Source organism: Pichia kudriavzevii, chromosome 1 (genome assembly GCF_003054445.1).
Source record: "Pichia kudriavzevii chromosome 1, complete sequence".
NCBI classification, from domain to species: Eukaryota; Fungi; Ascomycota; class Pichiomycetes; order Pichiales; family Pichiaceae; genus Pichia; species Pichia kudriavzevii.
Window position 1 is genome coordinate 1,860,441 of NC_042506.1, and position 18,574 is coordinate 1,879,014.

The following is an 18,574-nucleotide window of genomic DNA, read 5'->3' on the forward strand; positions in this document are numbered from 1 at the left end:
ATGTTTATTTGCCTTGAATTTTAGTTCGTACTCTCAATGCTGAGCTCTTTCTAGGTATTCATTTCTTGTAAATGTCTCTATGACAATATATCATAAGGTAGACACGCCAACTACCTATCAAGAAACTACACTGCTAAACCAGTACAACAACAGAAAGCCCGAATCAACTGCAATCAAGGAAGAGAAGTTAGTATGGTTTCCAGATATAACAACATGGTCCATTGAGGAAATTGAACGCCTAAAGGGTGCCATAACCGGTAGATTGGCCAGCAAGTGGAGTGTTGATCAGACGACGCGGTTTTACAGGTACATCGATCGGTATATAGGTGATAGGCTACAACGTGGTAAACGAGTTTTTCCCAGTAGATCTAAAGATCAAAACGATCTAGGAGTTGGGATTAAAATTTTAATTGAAGCTGCAAATAAGGCTTTTGGGTATAATAATTGGATGACATGTGTTGGGGAGAGCATTATAGTTGAATACGCTGGCACAATTAATGAGGGAAATGTTGCATTTGTCAATAAACTAAGATTAGAAACATCGGTGAAGCTCACACTTGCAGATAACACAGTTATCGAAAAAATTGGGGCTGGAAGAGCATCAAACCTAAATAGAGAAATTGCATTTCGAAAAGTCAAAAAAGAGAGTGTCAGTGATGCTCTCAAAAAATGTTTTACAGAATTGGTTATATTATTGTTCGATTATGAAGATAAAGTTAAATCAGGGTATTATGAAAAATACAGATAACCTTATCCTTACATGCGTTATTCCTCAACTTGCACTATTTAGTGACTTGATGAGTTGATCACTGGTTAAGAAGCCAGTTGTTATAAATCTGATATTTTTATGAGCAGTAAAACTATTACTCTTCAATGTATGTCTGATCGTTGCTACTTCACTCATTGTAATTCCACCAACAACGCAGATAATTATTGTGCTTTTGTTTTTTTGTAAAGAAGATACTTTAGGAGGAACCACGGACTGAAATATATTTGCCTTTCTTTCAGGAACCAAAAATCTTTGAACAGTTTCACCAGTTAAGTGCTCTAAACTGAGGTTATTCCATCCATATTTTATTGCATGCTCACTCCCTTGGATTGTTTCGATGGAATCGACAAATTTTCGGGAATATATCGATTGTACAAGTCGGGTAATGATAGGAACATATCCTGGATATCCAAAATCTGCATCTACATTATTATCGGTATTACTTTCACTTTCACTTGAAGGTAGTAAATTCAAAGCTTTTGCTAATAATGAGAAATTATGGATATTTTGGGCATCCGAAACCTCAAGATTCGAAATTGTTGGGAAAGACAGGAAAGGAAGTTGCTGGTTTGACCCGGATAAGAATTGGACAATTTTCAGTTTTATCAAGTTGAGTAAAATTGGTAGCACATTCTCTAAGCCGAACTTACAAACCATTTCATTATAAACGGGCAAAAATTCAGATTCTTTTATTCCTCTTTTCACTATTGATATGAGGACAAGTAACTTGAAAACATCAAACAGTGAAGATTCTTGCAAATTCAATATGTCAATCAGTGTGTTCAGCAAAGTATTTGTATTTGCAGCATTTACCAGTATATCTTGTTGGAATTCTATTATTTGAGATTGATAGCTTTCTTGTTTAGGATCAATCAACTGATCTAGCTCAGGCACACCAGTATTTTCATTCCAGCCTCTAAACTTTGAGATGATGAATTCACCAAGGTTTGTATGTTTGGTAACATTTTCTTGCATTTTTTTCAAGTTGCTTAGTTCACCGACAAAATTTTTCATTTCTCCAATATCTTTCAAATCATTCCTTTTAGAAAATTCAGTCTGCAAGTGCTTTGCTTGTTGGTTGAGTATAGGGCCAACATGACTAAAGTTCAAATCCTTGATTAGAGGGAATATCTGATCACTTGGGTCGTTCAGATTTATAAGTTTTCCCTCAAATGTGATTGGCTTCAACTGTGTTTCAACGTTAAAGGTTTCATTCAGTAACCCGGAATATGATAGTTGTGAAGACAACGCAGCAATTAGATCATTTGAGCGATCGAGACAGATGAAATCCACTGAATTATTGTAAAAAGAATGGACATCCATGAACAGTGTATCGTCTATATCATTTATAACTTTCCTTTGAGTGTCGGAGAGAGATTGAAGATGTTCCGCTTTCAATTTCTCATAGATATTCCATACTCGAGCAGACATTCGGCCTTTTAAGTATACATTTGTGATTCTGAGATTGTAGTTTGAATCAATATACTCTACTAGTAGCGTCTTTGCCAAGAGTTGAAGTGGGACAGGCGAATCGTCCAAATAGATATCCTTAAAAGCAGCATTTGGATATTCAAGGGAGAGTATATCATCGAACTTAAAATATAAAAGAGATTTCCAAACATGGTAAGACGTCAAATCACCAAGCAGTCCCTTAATTGATAGGTATCTTTGCAAGGACGTATCAAGAGATGGATGTGCAACTATCAAGTGGACGTTTTGTTTCATCTGCGGTAACAATGTTGACAATTGATTCAATTTATGAATATTCTCATCACTTAGGAGGTTTATAAGGAACACAACTGAATCTGGTGATCCATCTTGAATATTGGCGACATCTTCAATCCAAACGATTCTGGATATATGGGTAGCGGTAGTAAATGCAGAGAATTTATTGTTTGTGAGATAATTCAAGTGTACCGAGATATCACGGTCTAAAACAAGCAAATTTCGAGATTCTTGGTTGGTGGAGATTGCTGCAAAGATTGATACTAGATCATCCAGTGGGGACATAGTTATCCGATCTAGTGACGATGGCAAGGCGGTTTTCGATGGAGAGCATATTGGGAGGATGCAAAACTCTGCAAGTCCATGTGCACGACTTGGTGCCACTGCGTGAGACCAAATGGGCTATTGAAAAGCAAAATTTTGCCTTGACTGTATCTACACTACACAGACCATGTAGGAATGACTCTATCTACACTACACAGACCATGTAGGAACCTGGCAACCAAGCCGGTCGTTTGACCTGCAGTGCTTGAACAGGGTGTGCATCCAACTTTGGGGGGACAACAATGGATGCCCAGTGCCTTAGTCCCCGTCTCTGTGAGAGAATACAGAATATCGTGTCTATAAAATCACAAACTGTAGCAACAACCTTGCTAACGAAGATAACAATAATAATAATAACATAAGTAATAGTAATAATAATATAATAATAAGTTAAAGAGTTTATAGTATGTGAATTATATGGAGGCTAGAGAGTGCCGCAAATTCGACTTAAACAGAAATATGGCAATAGGGGAAAATATAGACTCTAGAATATTGAAAACAACCTGTCTTCAAAGGTTTCTGAGCAATATCTTTTTTGCAAATCAGCTCTCAATGAAGTGAAGAAGGAAATAAAATGGATATATAGAAATAACAGTATATGATAACCATATTCATCGATTAAGCAGATTCTTCAATCTTCTTCTTCTCTGCCAATGCAGCATAGTAGTTCTCTCTGGTGGCAACCATGTTTTTGTGAATGGTCCACCAGTATGCACCCATGGCACCACCAATGGCAAAGCCGGCAGTGATGTCAATGATGATCTTTCTCTTCATAGTACCTTGGATTGGAGCAAGCATGGTTAGTTTTTCTGTAGTGGTTGAAATTAAAACACAGTCTGGTTTCAGTTTAGAGGTCCACAAACCACCACATGTTAAATGGCCCTCTCTGCGGTGGTGTATTTTGTTTCCCCCCCCTCCTTTTTTTTTGGGCCCATAACCGCAAACTCTCCCGCTTCACCTTCTAAGCACGCCATTTCTAAGACCCCACCCGTGCACCAATGGGGGAGGTTCAAGGGATCAAAAGCTTAAGGGCGCTCTGGATGCTGTGAAATGCAAAGTTTTCCCTCCCCCCTCCCCTTTTCACCCTCCAGCGCAAATACGCGCGCTCTCATTGGCTGGACAGCGCGGTCACGTGTGTGCGCCACGGCCCGAACGCCAAAAACAGCAGCCGCGGGGCATGCGCCACATGGGGCCACAAGTTTTCCCACAGAGAGTAGAAAAACGGGGAGAAAAACGGGGAGAAAAACGAGGTGGGGGGGGAACGAGTTTCTCGAATGCACCTGCTACAACTAAATGTAATTTCAACAAATGCTGGCGAAGGAACACATTAACGTCTTCCCCTTGGAGGAAATATATACACTTATACACACAAACACACACACAAACACATACATACCACCAGCATGTTGGCAAGAGCTTTCCAAAGATCATCCGTCAGACAATTCTCTGCTTCCGCTAAGCAACTTTCCGGCCCACACTTCCCAGAAGGTGTGTACAACAACTTACCTTTCAAGGTCAAAAACAGAAGAATTCCATATGCTGTTCCACACTTAATTTTCTGGATTGCAGGTTGCGGTATTCCATTCTTTGCAGTCTACGTCCAACAAAAGAGAGCTGGTAACTTGTAAGTTTGAACTCCGTCTGGATGTACTGGCAACTTGTCATAAATCTCATTCCATTATTTATCTATTACTACATTTTATAAATTCAATTTAAACATTCTCCTTTTTTTAAAAAAAATACTTGATAGCCATTTCTAGAAAAAAATCAAATTCCTTCATTTCGTTAATGCATATTGCTGTAAAGACAATGGGGATCACAGGTTTATGCTGTTTGCCCGTCTCTGTAAAATATCTCGGAACAGTGTTCTAGTGGTACAGTGTCATTGGGCTAATTTTGCTGACAATTTGGCCCGTTCGGCGTGTATGCCTGTCAGTAATATTGTCATTGTATATGTGGCACTTCTGCAAAGTTGTTCCACATTTCAAGAATCGCTGGCACTCCGCTGCTGTTGGCTTTCATAGAACCACGCTATGGAATAGGTCAAAATTAAAACTTCAGTAAATCACAGCCATTTATTACACTACATGTTCCAAAATTTGTTAAACATTACACCCCGTCAGAGCCATGACAATAACCTTTATATTTGCCATGGTTTCCCCCCACTACACAGTACATGTGAAGTAATGATGTGATAACCTCAACTCAACTCCAAGTGGAGAATTGGAGGCGATAAATGCCAACACTAACATCGGTGGCTCACTTGTTGTTTGCCCTAGAATTGGCTGGCCATTGCTTCGAATGTCATTCTTGGGGTTCACTGTTTGGCTTTTCCTCTGCTGGTATTACATAGTAACCTAACCGGGGGCACCTTGAATGTCTCCTTTTATTCTTCTCTATATTTTTGGATGCTGTTTTTTTTTTTCGAAAAATTTGATAAACCTTGATTCGCCTGAATAAAGTCGCCAATCTTACTGACATAGTCTACTGGCAATTCAATCTTTCCGTTGTTGTTCTTATTTCCTCTGCCCTTTACTCTCTGTGGTTTCCCATTGAGTTCGATCCATTGGTCATCTATAGTTGAATTCTTCTTTATGTTTGTATCGTCGTTGATATTGCTGAACAATAGCTTCGATATTAGTCTTGTTTTGCTGATTTGGTTTTAGTACTTGTAACCTCTGTCTAGTTCATTCCGTCTTAAGGAAACTTTTAATCTGCCATTCTTACTCTTGAATACACAACACTGTCCTTGTTGTTGTTTGATAATAGCCATCCTTTGTGGATTCTCGAGTTTATTAACATATTCAGTTAAGTTAGGCAACTCATTTTAAGACTTGCCTTCGGCATCCCTTCTATACTTTTAGAGATGTATCTGCTCCCTTTTCTAACCTCACTATTAGAGTATGGACAATCGACATTGTACTCATTTTCGATTACCTTGCTGTAAATAGGTAAGCTTGTTTTTTTCCCAGATTAACTACAGATTACGACCCTGTTGATCAACTAACCATTTAGAATGGCATACACATGGTGAAATATAGAAAGCAGAATAGAAAATTTTCCTTCAACATGAAGCACAAACCAAACACTTTTTTGACATTACGTTTCGACTAAGTAATATGATTTATATAAAGAGTTAAAATAAAGTGTTTCAAAATAAGCCAAGCGTAACTTTCCAACTAGTAAAGATCATACACTAGTTGCCGTTGACTCCCGGTTAGGAAAAAACAAAGCTTTGACAATTTTTTGTTCAATCTAAATCCATATCGACTTCAAGATCATCAGGGTGGGAATTGCTAGCATTGGTGCTACTGGTTTGCGTGTTGCCACTTTGCGTATTGCTACTTTGTGTATTGCTACTTTGCGTATTGTTAGTTTGTGTGTTCAGAGCAGAGCTTGCCAAACCGCCAATTACAGTGCTTGCAATATTGCCCAGATTTTGAGCAAGTGACTGTGTTGACAAATTACCTCTAGCTGCATTGGTTTGAATAGCATTCATCAGTTGTTCCTGCATGGTCCTTGCAATCGAGAATGCTGGATTACTATCAGTGGCCGTACCTTGTGGTGTGTTGGCCGGCTCCTCTGGAACTTCAACTTCTGGATCGGGGACTTCGGCGTCGGAATCCATAGCCGATGTCGCATCAGAACTTACAGAGTTTGAAGTTTCAGGTGGTGCTGGTGTCGATACATGACCACCTGCCCTTCCAGCATCCCTTTGTTCTCGCAATTCTCGTGCACGTTGGACTGCCATGTTGTGAATGTTGGCAACATGTTCAGGGATTGGCAATGATGAGGCAACCACTGGGGTTGTTGTAGTTGCAACACTGACAATGGTAGGTCTGTGAACCTCGTTGTGGTTCTCTCCTTCGCCAGATACCTGCGATGCTGTCTCTTGGGTGGTTGTACCTTCTGCGCCTCTTGTTTGAGTAACAGGAACATCTGGGGCACTCTGTGAGGTTGAGTTTCTTCTAGCCGTTCCCAGTCCACTTGGGGGCGGTCTTGGAGTGTCGTTTCTAGTAGGTGTTGCTGCTACACCGCTTATTCCTGCCATCAGGTTGTTGAAATCATCGGGATTACCAACATTAAAAGTAGCTACACCTTGACCATTGAATAGGTTGGTTAGTCCAGGGATATTCAGCGCACGTGCAATGTTCTCACCAATTTCACCTACAGATGTTTCAACTTGGGTTCTTGTATTTCCCTCCGTAGGAATGGGAGCTGGAATTGGTATGCTTGTCCTTGAAATAATAGCAGCTTGCGGAGTTTGGTTTGAAATTGGAACATTACCGAATGCGACGGGGGGGACACCCGACTCAACCATGTTGTTCGGTAGATCAGGATAAGAGTTTATAATTTCTCTGATTTCAGGTGTCAGAATCTCGTTGATAAAAGATTCTGGGTACTCCTGTTGTCTACATCTATCCTCTGCAAGCTGAATGGCCTTTTTCAGCTGCGCCTTAAACCTATTCATCTGGTTTGGCAAGGTTTGGTTTAATTTGATAATTTTTGCATATGTCTCCAAAGACGATGGCGTATCACCTTTATAAAGGTAAATGAACCCAAGTTGACATAAGCTGGGAATGTAATTCGGGTTTATCTCCAGTGATTTGAGTAGGTCCTCTTTGGCCTCGTCAATCGCATCCATTTTAACAAACGTGACTGCCCTATTGTAGTAAACTGCAAAATTGGATGGGTCCTTGTCAAGTGCCTGTGTGTAACGCATCAGGGCAGCACCATAATTCAAGGCACGGAACTTTTCATTACCGAGGATCCTGAGCTCCTCCACTGTCAGTTCCTCTGTGTAGGACATTGCGTGTAACTTTTGGATTCATTATATTCCAAGAGAGAAACACTTCTCTTGTGATGCTAGCCATATCATTCTCAAGTTTGTGTGCGAATTTCCATGTTTCTCGTGCATTTGCACCTTTGGCAAGAAAAATCTGGAAGCTTTTGATTCCAAATGCTCCTGCAATAACATAGCCTACACGGTTGAGCCGTTTGGAAAACAAACACAATGGCATCGGTTACATGCCAGTACAGCCATACGCAATGTGTCCTCTGGAGGTAAGCAACGGGAGACATGGGTTCAATTCAGTATCTCCACAATCAATAGAATACCAAACTAACAAACAAATAACCAATTAAAATTTTAAAAGAAGCATTTTTTACGACCCATCTTGATCTATTTCCCCTTTCTATTCCCTCATATACTTTAACAGTTCTACTGCCGACATACAGCAGCTAGTAGAACTGCACTGCCGATCAGAACTATTATCATGAACTCTATAGAGGTAGTATCCTGAGGTTGGTTTATGTTCCATGTGAAAAATATGCGCGAACTGTAACGGATGATAGAATAAACACCACTATTGAAGGCTATGCACCTGTGAAGTTTCTGACGGTTTTCCAATTTGCCATTCTTACAGCCGTTTTGGAATTCATCGTTTAGCCACTTGTTAGATACAATGTACACGGCAAGCAGTAACTCCAGTGGTAGTAGACGAGAAGGTGCAGTAGATAATCTCATTGGTGATCATCTAATAGAAGTTCCTCAACAGCCCGACCTTTCTCCAGAGATTTGCATCAAAGATTCAAAGAGTTTACAGGCATTTCTGAGGCTTTCTAGGTATGCGGTCGATGACAACATGACGACAATTTTGAATAGCGTTTTGAACCATAGAGAGATGAACAAAAACTCAGTATTCAAATTTGGAAGTGGCTCCTCTGATGGGTCGCCGTGCGATGAGTTTCTCAAAACTCTCGTATATCCAGAATGGAAAAAACGTTCACAAGTCATACAGTATTGTAGAGACGTTGTTGCAAATGTTAATGCTAAAGATTCAATCGAAAACAGCCAATTTGCAAAGTTATCACAGGAGGAAAAAAACGAAATGATGCGCATTGATCCATATACGTACAAGAATCTTGAAAGAGAATACATGAATAAGCACAGAAAGATTCTAGAACTGCAGCATTACTACAGAAATGAAGAAGAGGTTGAAAAGATCGTTACCGATAAATCAGCCAATATAATTACCCAATTGTGCAAGTTCAAAGATGGAGAAGTCAAGACCTTTTTCTCAGACTTCAAATCGAAGAACAAGTAAATAGTATCTAAAATCCAAATGTAACAGCTAAATAAACATGTATATATTCTAACGCTGAATTGTTGTAGTATGATTTGTACGTTTTCCGCTTCCGATACTGGTGAAATCGTTCTAAAGTGTGAAGACTCGAGACGAAGTAGATGGATTTTTCTCAGTTTGGTGTGAGTGTTATTTTTTTTTTTGTTGTAAACAAGACTTTGTCCTTAAACATGAAAATTGCCAACTTTTTGCTCCTCAGAGTGTAAACCTTCCATTGACCATGGAAGATCACCGGAAAAGGTATTATGATCTAATAGATCATTCTGTTAGCGTTGTGGTGAATTGCGAAAATGACCCTCAAAGGTTTGATAAACATGTTAGTCAATTAAATGCTGTCGTCTCGACATATGGACTTAAACTTGAACAGTTCAACTTGTTGCTGGATCAAATACTTGACCCATATTCAGGGTTTAAAGTAGGAATGAAACTCAAGCTAGTTGGTCTTTTGTATTCCCGTGATCTTCTGGATTTTGACACTTTAATCAAGATAGTGTCAGTATTCAAAGTTCCCAGTTACTACAATGACAAATCTAAAGTTAAGCTAGTGCCGAGAAATATACAACTGAAACTATCGGTACTACTACTCAGAAACTTTCCTAACATTCAATGGGACAAAAAGATCCTAAGACTTGCGAATCTGCTTTTCAACGCACTATCCATTGGTTATTTAAGAATGAATATAGGGTTGTTTCTTGTGTACATGCTCAATATTGCAAACGAAATTGATCCCAAATTCAATTTGAAATACTTTTTCAGTATCAAGAAACTTGAAATTTTGATTGAATTTTATGAAATAGACTCGAAAAGCAGTCTACCGCTACTGTTACAAGCATATAATTTTTTGGGGTCAGCTGCAAGGGCGGGTATATTTGATATGATATTTTTAAAACTTAAGGCTTTACTAAAAGATTTGAAGATACCAAAAGATGTGTTTGGAAAACTCGACGCACAGTACACAGAATCTTTATTAAAGATAACCAATGACCGATTTTCTCTGACCCGAAATATAGACACGTTCAAGAGTATGTTAATAAATATTAACATAGCAAGTATGTTGCATTCAGTGACAAACACTAAAAAAAGAAAATATACCGAAGATATTACTGATAATGGCATAATACAACTGGCCAGTTTCAAATTTATAGACATGTTCTGCCAATCAATTCCGTATTCATTCCCGCCTAACATTATAGTGGTCTTGCAGTATTTTTCAAACTTGGAGTTTTCAGATTATGGTAATATTATGTCGGAGAATTTTAACACAACACAATTGGGGGCTGCATTTCCCATTTATGAGCCACTACTCACGTGTTTAAAAGAACAGGACATTTTGTTTTTGAACTATAGCGTTCGTAAACTATTGGATGTAAAGCAAGACAGATTTACCTTAACTGATGATATGTTCTGGCTTTTCAGAAGTATAAACAACATTTCACAAATTTTTAATGAACCATTTCCTTTGATGGTTGATATATGTGCTGGAAAACTTGTAGCTGACTACAAAGGTACTCTGGATCAAAAACTCAAAATCTTACAACTCCACAGCCACCTTCAATTTCTAGAACCCAACTGTTCAAAATGGAGTAAAGTTCTTACAGATGTTATAGATATGACCTTCAGACATAACAATACAAGAAACATGACAGCTTTAACATTCCTAGCTTTTAAATGGTCTAAAGACCCGCTAGAATTCAATAGATTCATCAGACTCATCATTAGAAAATTCAGATTTCGCAATTTCTCCTTATTGAAGGGATTTCTCGTTCTGTTGACTTCATTCCAGAAACTACTGCACAAAGATATTGATGCACAAAGCTTAGTACTTCCTCCACATATTATGGCCATGGCATTTTTTTCCAACGACTTGTTCCAACTGAATATACTATTGCATCACGTTTTGTTCTGCAAAGTCTACTACGCAACCCATGGAATTGAACAAATAGACAAAACTAATTCTAAAGCTCTTAGAGAGCTAAAAGAATTGCATAATTCGTATATTGTTCATATCTGCCAGTGTTTATGGAAAGATAAGGTATACGACCGAGAGATATTTTCTATCCCATTGGAGTTTATTGCTAAATTACCGACCAAAAAACCATTTGACCTTATAGGAATGGACTGTATAAAAGCATCGGTTGGTGATGTCTTTGGAGATACTGATCGAGATACCCGAATTAATGTACTAAATAAACTCAAAGATTTAGGATGCAACGGAATTTACGATTTTCTATACAATTCAATTAGATCTTTACAGACATAGAATCTTTTTCCCGTTATTTATGCATACACACTATTGTATTTTTTATTTATGTTGTATACTATATGTAATTTTAAAACCGTGTAACAAAATGTTAAAGTTTATTTTCACCGAACAATGAGAAGCATTGATTGTTAACAAGCACAATTTTTTTTTACTGCAGCACTCCGTATCGTGCGCCAGGTTCTATCTCAAGTCAAACACAAATGCGAAGTACATCATGATTTATTCTATTATTGAAAGTTGAAAGAGCCTGTCTCAAGCAGCATAGAGCTAGAAATGAGTAAGGTAAGCTCTGATATCAACTTAGACTTAGAATTGCACGAGGACCATCAAAGTGAACATAGAGCGAATAATTCCCCTGAAAGTCCGAAGCTGAGCACACCTTCAAGTACACCACCATTGGAGCAATTTACTATTGATGAAGATCCAAATAATGTTTCATTACACAGAGATTCTAGCTGTATTCTGTTTAAAGGTCAGCCTATTATAATTGAGGATAAGAACATCTTTAGAAATCATAAACTAAAAGTTCAAATGGTTGCTGCAATGATGTCACTATTCCTATTAGGTTTATCCGATCAGATTATAGGATCGTTGATTGAACACCTCCTATCTTACTATCATATTGATCGTGTTCAGGTTTCCTTTTTATTTATTGCCCAATTTTGCGGCTACATTCCAGCAAGTCTTTTGAATAACTACCTCTTGAGTAAATACGGATTTCACAAGCTATATTACACCTCGTGTCTAGTGGTTATGGTATCCTCTACACTGTTTTTGCTGAAGGCACCATTTTACATTCTCCCTTTTGGATCTGTAATGTTTGGTTGGGCTAATGGTACATTTGACTGTTGTTTAAATTACTTTGTGGGTACATTAGATTACTCAAATGAATTATTAGGGATTGCACATGCAATGTACGGTGTTGGGTGTTTAGTCACCCCTATTTTATCTATTCATTTGATTAGAATAGGGATGCCGTGGAACCACTATTATTTTGTTCTAATAGGTACGGCTTTTTTGAATCTACTATTGGCATTTTTCTTTTTCAGGGAAGAAACAAGTATGAAGTATCAATATATTACATTAAAGGCACAAGAGACCTCTGGTGAAGACACTTATTTTGATTCTGCAGAGACTGCTGCTAATACAATAGATAAAACTCAGCCATCAATAATTGAAACCTTGTTTAACAAATATGTTGCATTCTATTGCACTGCTTTGTTCCTATACGTAGGAAGTGAATTAAGTGTGGGGGTTTGGTTGAATAACTACCTTTTCCGTATCCAGCATTTAACCGAGGAGCAGGCATCTTACATCACCTCTTTATTTTGGTTATTCATGACTTTAGGAAGAGTCATAATGGGAATATATACGGGGCGTCATTTTGAGGACAAGGAAGTACGAGCTATGGTGATATACTGTTCCTTAGTTGCACTAGGGTGTTTCAGCTTCTGGATTTTTAGCTCTTCCGTCGCAGCGCAAACCGTTTCCATTGCTTTTGCAGGTTGGTTTGTTGGCCCGGTCTTCAGCACCACCATTATAGCATCAATTAAAACTTTGCCAAAGAGGTATTCAGTCCACGGAATATCTTTGATTGCAGGTTTGGGAGGTACAGGTGCAGCTATTATTCCCGGTATAATGGGTTGGGTATCGGAACATTTAGGTTCTCCAGAAAACGATACTGATGGTAATGACGGTGCAGGACTATACTATTTTCCAGAACTGGTTTGTGTTACATTTACTATGGCCGCTCTTTGCTGGCTTTCTTTTTACTTATACAACAAAAGCGCCTTGGACAGGAAACTTAGACTACAATAAAACAGGAGTGCGGCTAAACACTTTGGTACTCGGATAAAATATTTATGTATATATTTTTTTTTCTTATCGGGATTAGTATCATCAAAAAAAAAAAAAAAAAAAAATTTTATTCCTATTGTTTCGCCAAACTCAACATAAAAGGTTTTCTTTTAGGAATTTCTTTTTAAATACGGCGTATCTAACAAGTGTTATAATTCACATTCTTTTCTTTGCACAATTAGTTCTTTTACTATCAATTTTTTTTATTGAAGGATATGACTATTGTGAGCGACTTTGAAGGTGCATATGTCGGACATTCACTCCAACTGCATGAACCGCTTAATGACCTGCGGAGAACAAGTAGTGCTTCTGCCAGTGTCAAACCAAGCTTCACTTCCGAAAGACCAAAACTAGAAGAATTTGTTATTGAAGAATATGAAGCAAACAACTCTCTCTTGGATTCAGAACTACCCACGCAAATTCAGTTTGAAAATTGCACTGTTCTCTTAGAAAACAAAAATATATTTGTTAATAATAAGTTGAAATTACAAATGTTGACAGCAATGCTTTCTTTACTATTGCATGGTTTAACAGACCAAATCTTGGGCTCTTTAGTGGAATATTTTTTATCATACTACAAAATAGATCGTTTCCAGGTATCGATTTTGTTCATTGCTCAATTTTGTGGATATGTTCCATCAAGCTTACTAAACAACTACCTCATGAGTAAACTTGGTTTGCATTTTCTATATTCAACAGCATGTATTTTTTCATTGTTTTCATGTGCTTTGTACCTCTTCAAGGCGCCATATTTTATTCTTCCATTTGCTGCAGCGGTATTAGGATGGGTAAACGGTGTTTTCGATTGCTGCTTGAATTATTTTGTTGGAAATTTAGAATACTCAAATCAACTATTAGGATTGATGCATTCGATGTATGGTACAGGTTGCCTTATTACACCTGTTTTATCTATTTATTTGATTAAAAGAGGAATGGATTGGAGCCACTATTATTTAATTGCAGTGGTTCTTTCCTTTGTTAACTTTTTGATGGTGTATTTTCTCTTCAAAGATGAAACTAGTCATAAATACAACTACACAGCATACGAGACCAGGAATCAATCCCAAATGGAATCACCAATAGATGAAGTTGATGGCTTCAAATTGGAAAACTCAAATGAACCCACGATTATAGAAACTTTGACCAACAAATACGTGATGTTTTATTGTTTGGTTTTATTTATTTATGTTGGTGCAGAATTAAGTGTTGGTATTTGGTTGAATAATTACCTTTTCCGGATCAAGCACTTGACAGAAGAATTTTCATCCCAAATGGTATCTTTATTTTGGCTATTCATGACCTTGGGGAGAGGGGTTATGGGATTTTACACGGGAAGATACCATGAAAATAAAGAAATCAAAGCTGTTGTTGTTTACTGTTTCCTAGTGGCACTTGGGTGTTTCTTTTTTTGGGTTTTTCAATCTTCAGTTTTGATCCAAGGCTTTTCTATATGCTTTGCAGCCTGGTTTGTTGGTCCTTTATTTGGAACAACCATAATAATTTCACTGAAAACATTACCAAAAAAGTACTCTCTCCACGGTATTTCGTTGATTGCTGGTTTGGGTGGTGCTGGCGCAGCAATTATTCCAGGGATCATGGGTTGGATTTCAGAACATTTAGGGTCGTCAAAAGATCAGAACGGCCATAGCGATGGGGCAGGGTTATATTTTTTTCCAGAGCTGGTGTTCTTCACCTTTTCTTTGGCTGCCTCGCTGTGGTTTGGATTCTACATATATAACAAAGAAACTTTTGACAAAAACGTTAGACTAAAATGACTGTGTTTTATACTCGGTCTGATACCAAACGGTATGTCTTACAAAATATTAAGTTTGATTTATTCCCCATATCGAATATCAATATTATCTTCTGATAAGCCTAATGTTTATATTTTCAATCCAACTTATTAGTGTGTGGTTGATACGGATTAAGCAACTGTTCTGTAGCTGCAGGGTATTGTTGGTACGGCGAATATGGATTTGCGTCAAAACATCCAGTTATATATTCCTGTAGTACCTGTGGCTGGTGATATGTGTATTGATGAGTCAACTGACTACTGCCATTGGAGTCCGACTGATGAAGAATTTGGTCTGTTGCATTTTCAGAATTGAGGTTCTGAGTAGAAACTGGATGCTGGTATTGGCCACTATAATTCTTTTGAATGAGATCATGTTGAGGATTCATATTTAACGGTTGGAATGTATTTTCTTGATTCCTTCGCAGTGGTCCGTACTGAACCATCGATGCCTGCACCTGACCGACAGGTGAAATTTCTGTATTTTTGGTATATTGCATAACAGAATTGGTGAATTTAGGGACATTTGTAGTTGACATAGGAAAACTTTCGGAACTCGGGTTTTTATACTTACACCTTTGTGGATCTAAATTTCTGTCTTCCTGAATTCCGCTATGAAATGAATCTGTGCCCATGATTTGATATCCACTAGAAAATAGTATATCCTGTGAAATATTTTCTGCGTGTGTAGAGATTTCACCGCCATTGAAACTGCTATAATCGGGTGTATTAGAATTGATTGGCTTATCGTCTATGATAAATTTAGGCCGCCAGGTTGCTTGTAAAAGGTCAATAGGATATTTGTTTTTTTCAATATGATTACCAAAATTTTCACATTGATTCTGAGGGGCCTCATCTGGCACAGCTACATTTATGGCTGGAACCTCATATCTCGGCGGGGTGTAGTTTTCATGGCCATACTGAAACTTTGTCTCTGGTGACTTCAACGTGGTTGATTGTGGTGAAGTTTTCGCTGAACTACTAGAAGTTGTAATCGAATCATTTTTAACTCTGATTTTGGGCTTAACATCCGAGAATAAATCATTGCCATTTATGTTATTTACTTCACTCCTTGGTAGTAGTGATGATCCTTCTGTGAAAACAGGATCGGTAAATAATTTATTAAAGTCGATTCCTATTTTAAAAAACATTCTGTAATCTTGGTCAATATTGTTGTGGATCGAATTAGCCATGTTTGAGTCAAAATTAGGATGTGTAATAAATGATAAATCAGGAAGCTTTAAAGAACGAGAGCTCTTTTCGTCTATATCATAGTTTTCGGTTTCAACTTTTTCTCTTCCTTTGTCTTTTGGGGCTACTGATCTAACAACCTCCTTTAAATACTGTTCCGAATTGTAAAGGTTCCCAAATATACAAAGCATCGGGTAGCAAGAAGGAAATTTTTTGTATGATGATTTCCATATACCCAGTACTCTAAGGAAAAAAGCCTTTGCTATTTCTGAAACTTTTGGATCTTCATTTAGCAAATGATATAGCATTATAATAGCTGATGTGGTTAATGTATTATGCGACAATACTGCAACTTTTGATATCATTTGCTTTGACACTAAGCAGTCACTCATTGATTTGATATACAATACAGCTTGAAAAGATATAGCCCAAGAGGGGTAGTTATCTGTTGTATGCCTCAATATGTTAGCTCTATGTATGACTATTAATAGAGTATAATAATGTGACATTATCATGGTTGAAAGAAAAGATTGGGAAGATGGTTCTTTAAAACTGAACTTAAGCTCCTTTGGGAAAGACCCTAGAAACTTGATCATGGTTGAATCGCATTTTTTCATTAGATGCAGCACTGGCTTACCACTCAAATAACTTTTTGTTATGTCTTGTTGTATTGTGTTTATTTTATCAAACAGCTTCCCAAATTTTACGAGGTAGATTATATACAATGATTCGAGCTTCGTGAATCCTGATTGTTTTAGCTCTTCTAGTTCTAAATCATCATGTTCACATTCTTTCAAGTTTATAATGCTGGGTCTAGAATAACCAAATGCAAGGGACCGATCTCTATAATAAAGAATCCACCATAATCTTTTCCTTATTCTCTTCTCTGCTTCTGGCAATGATTTTGGAGGTTTCAGATGGAACCCATATTGCAAGGCTACAACAACGGCCACATGTGACCAATAATATTCGATTTTTGACAAACTCGACATGCTGTTGTTATTGAAGGAAAACAAAATTAATGATTGAATTATGGCAATTGGCTCGACTTCAATAGAGCATTCATACAATAGCTTTGCTCTTCGGAAAAAGACCTGTGAAATCTTGATATTTTCATTCTGTTTTTCTATATCATCATCTTCAGAGTTAGCATGCCAGGCCCCTATAAAGAGAATCGAATAAAGTAACAACAAGGAGGGCGGCCGCCTTAGATCTGCGTAGTTTTTATAAAACCACTGTTTATCAACTATCGGCAATTGAGGATTTATGTACTCAAAAAAATTTCTGATACACTTCCAACATGTTTCCTCATCTGGTAAAGTAAAGCATCCATTTATTTCCAAAACCTGGAAATCTATAGTGTCTAGACTATATGCACGTTTATTATTCTCAGTGATTTGGTAGAGGGCGTTATCGAGAATAGTGGTAAGATGGTTGTTTATGGACTCGTGTAGACCAAATTCGGTCATCATCAAATCACGCATATTTTCCTTCAACACATCATTGGGATCAAGCTTTATAGAACTAATATAAGGGAACTCGTTCTGAATTGGCGCCTTTAAAATACTAGAAGGAAAAGGGGGAATCAAGGAAGTATCTTGCTTCTCCGGTATCGATTCTATTTCGTTTAAGTTGGTGTTTAGAATACTGACATTACCTTTAGTTGCAAATTTAGGTACAGGGCAACTGCAACCAATTAGGGTATTTTTGTCGTTGCCAGGAATATGTGCATCTGTAAACACACCTTTGGGGGGACTTCTATGATTATCTTTAGGTGGGATCTCTGCACTCAACTGATCTTGTTTTATGGGTTCGTTAGACGGTACAAAATGTTTCCTCTTGTTTGAGCACCTTTTCTTTCTCACATAGATGACACATTCTAAATTGTTGTGTATACAGTTGGTACATTTTGTATTTTCTGGCTTGGTGGAGACATCACATTTGACCTTTTTGTTATGACATTCTATGCAGGCCTTAGCTGACCTAGTGTACTTCCTTTTCAAAGCGTTTACGCCTTTTGGATCAGAGGCTGAAATATGATCAGTATCAATAGTCATGGTGGAGACTTAAAACGTGCAAACGACAGCAGAAAAGAGATGATAAAACCGAAGTGCACTCTCCTTAATAATCACTACTAAACGCAATGTAAAATAGTAAGATGTGAGAAGGTGATGTTCCTTGTTCTATAATGGAAAATGAAGACCCTTTAGTACCCTATCTTGAATGAATATGTCCGAGGTAAAATTTTAAGGGAAAAATGAAAGCCACTTTTTAGACAAAACAGAAAGGACAAATATAAATATAAATATAAAAATAAAAAATTAAAAATTAAAAAAAAAAAACTGAAAAAGGGACCAACCCCGTATTAGCAAATATGGAAGCGATGATTTAACGGCACTTTAAAGTTCACACATTGTGAAAGTAGAAAACCGACATCTCGTTTTGAGATGTAGAAGTTTTGAGAGATTCCACCATTTGAGAAAATAAAAAAATAAAAAAATAAAAAA

General features: G+C 37.5%; 10 protein-coding genes across 10 annotated transcripts; 6 read left to right on the forward strand and 4 right to left on the reverse strand.

Annotated features, from left to right (window-relative positions):
* Positions 1 to 79: 79 nt before the first annotated feature.
* C5L36_0A08420 (uncharacterized protein) lies at positions 80 to 748 on the forward strand (the record flags this gene model as incomplete). The annotated part of the gene is made up of 1 exon (XM_029463861.1): positions 80 to 748. The coding sequence occupies one exon, from the start codon at positions 80 to 82 to the stop codon at positions 746 to 748; it is 669 nt and encodes a 222-aa protein (XP_029319721.1).
* A 24-nt stretch (positions 749 to 772) lies between these two features.
* Positions 773 to 2,779, reverse strand: C5L36_0A08430 (uncharacterized protein; the record flags this gene model as incomplete). Its single annotated transcript, XM_029463862.1, has 1 exon — positions 773 to 2,779. The coding sequence occupies one exon, from the start codon at positions 2,777 to 2,779 to the stop codon at positions 773 to 775; it is 2,007 nt and encodes a 668-aa protein (XP_029319722.1).
* Positions 2,780 to 3,436: 657 nt separating this feature from the next.
* Positions 3,437 to 3,616, reverse strand: C5L36_0A08440 (uncharacterized protein; the record flags this gene model as incomplete). The annotated part of the gene is made up of 1 exon (XM_029463863.1): positions 3,437 to 3,616. The coding sequence occupies one exon, from the start codon at positions 3,614 to 3,616 to the stop codon at positions 3,437 to 3,439; it is 180 nt and encodes a 59-aa protein (XP_029319723.1).
* Positions 3,617 to 4,221: 605 nt separating this feature from the next.
* Positions 4,222 to 4,446, forward strand: C5L36_0A08450 (uncharacterized protein; the record flags this gene model as incomplete). The annotated part of the gene is made up of 1 exon (XM_029463864.1): positions 4,222 to 4,446. One exon carries the CDS (start codon positions 4,222 to 4,224, stop codon positions 4,444 to 4,446), a length of 225 nt encoding a protein of 74 aa, XP_029319724.1.
* Positions 4,447 to 6,068: 1,622 nt separating this feature from the next.
* On the reverse strand, positions 6,069 to 7,628 carry C5L36_0A08460 (uncharacterized protein; the record flags this gene model as incomplete). The annotated part of the gene is made up of 1 exon (XM_029463865.1): positions 6,069 to 7,628. The coding sequence occupies one exon, from the start codon at positions 7,626 to 7,628 to the stop codon at positions 6,069 to 6,071; it is 1,560 nt and encodes a 519-aa protein (XP_029319725.1).
* Positions 7,629 to 8,283: 655 nt separating this feature from the next.
* On the forward strand, positions 8,284 to 8,925 carry C5L36_0A08470 (uncharacterized protein; the record flags this gene model as incomplete). The annotated part of the gene is made up of 1 exon (XM_029463866.1): positions 8,284 to 8,925. The coding sequence occupies one exon, from the start codon at positions 8,284 to 8,286 to the stop codon at positions 8,923 to 8,925; it is 642 nt and encodes a 213-aa protein (XP_029319726.1).
* Positions 8,926 to 9,184: 259 nt separating this feature from the next.
* C5L36_0A08480 (uncharacterized protein) lies at positions 9,185 to 11,224 on the forward strand (the record flags this gene model as incomplete). Its single annotated transcript, XM_029463867.1, has 1 exon — positions 9,185 to 11,224. The coding sequence occupies one exon, from the start codon at positions 9,185 to 9,187 to the stop codon at positions 11,222 to 11,224; it is 2,040 nt and encodes a 679-aa protein (XP_029319727.1).
* A 276-nt stretch (positions 11,225 to 11,500) lies between these two features.
* On the forward strand, positions 11,501 to 13,045 carry C5L36_0A08490 (uncharacterized protein; the record flags this gene model as incomplete). Its single annotated transcript, XM_029463868.1, has 1 exon — positions 11,501 to 13,045. One exon carries the CDS (start codon positions 11,501 to 11,503, stop codon positions 13,043 to 13,045), a length of 1,545 nt encoding a protein of 514 aa, XP_029319728.1.
* Positions 13,046 to 13,299: 254 nt separating this feature from the next.
* C5L36_0A08500 (uncharacterized protein) lies at positions 13,300 to 14,859 on the forward strand (the record flags this gene model as incomplete). Its single annotated transcript, XM_029463869.1, has 1 exon — positions 13,300 to 14,859. The coding sequence occupies one exon, from the start codon at positions 13,300 to 13,302 to the stop codon at positions 14,857 to 14,859; it is 1,560 nt and encodes a 519-aa protein (XP_029319729.1).
* A 115-nt stretch (positions 14,860 to 14,974) lies between these two features.
* On the reverse strand, positions 14,975 to 18,124 carry C5L36_0A08510 (uncharacterized protein; the record flags this gene model as incomplete). Its single annotated transcript, XM_029463870.1, has 1 exon — positions 14,975 to 18,124. The coding sequence occupies one exon, from the start codon at positions 18,122 to 18,124 to the stop codon at positions 14,975 to 14,977; it is 3,150 nt and encodes a 1,049-aa protein (XP_029319730.1).
* Between the last annotated feature and the right edge of the window lie 450 nt (positions 18,125 to 18,574).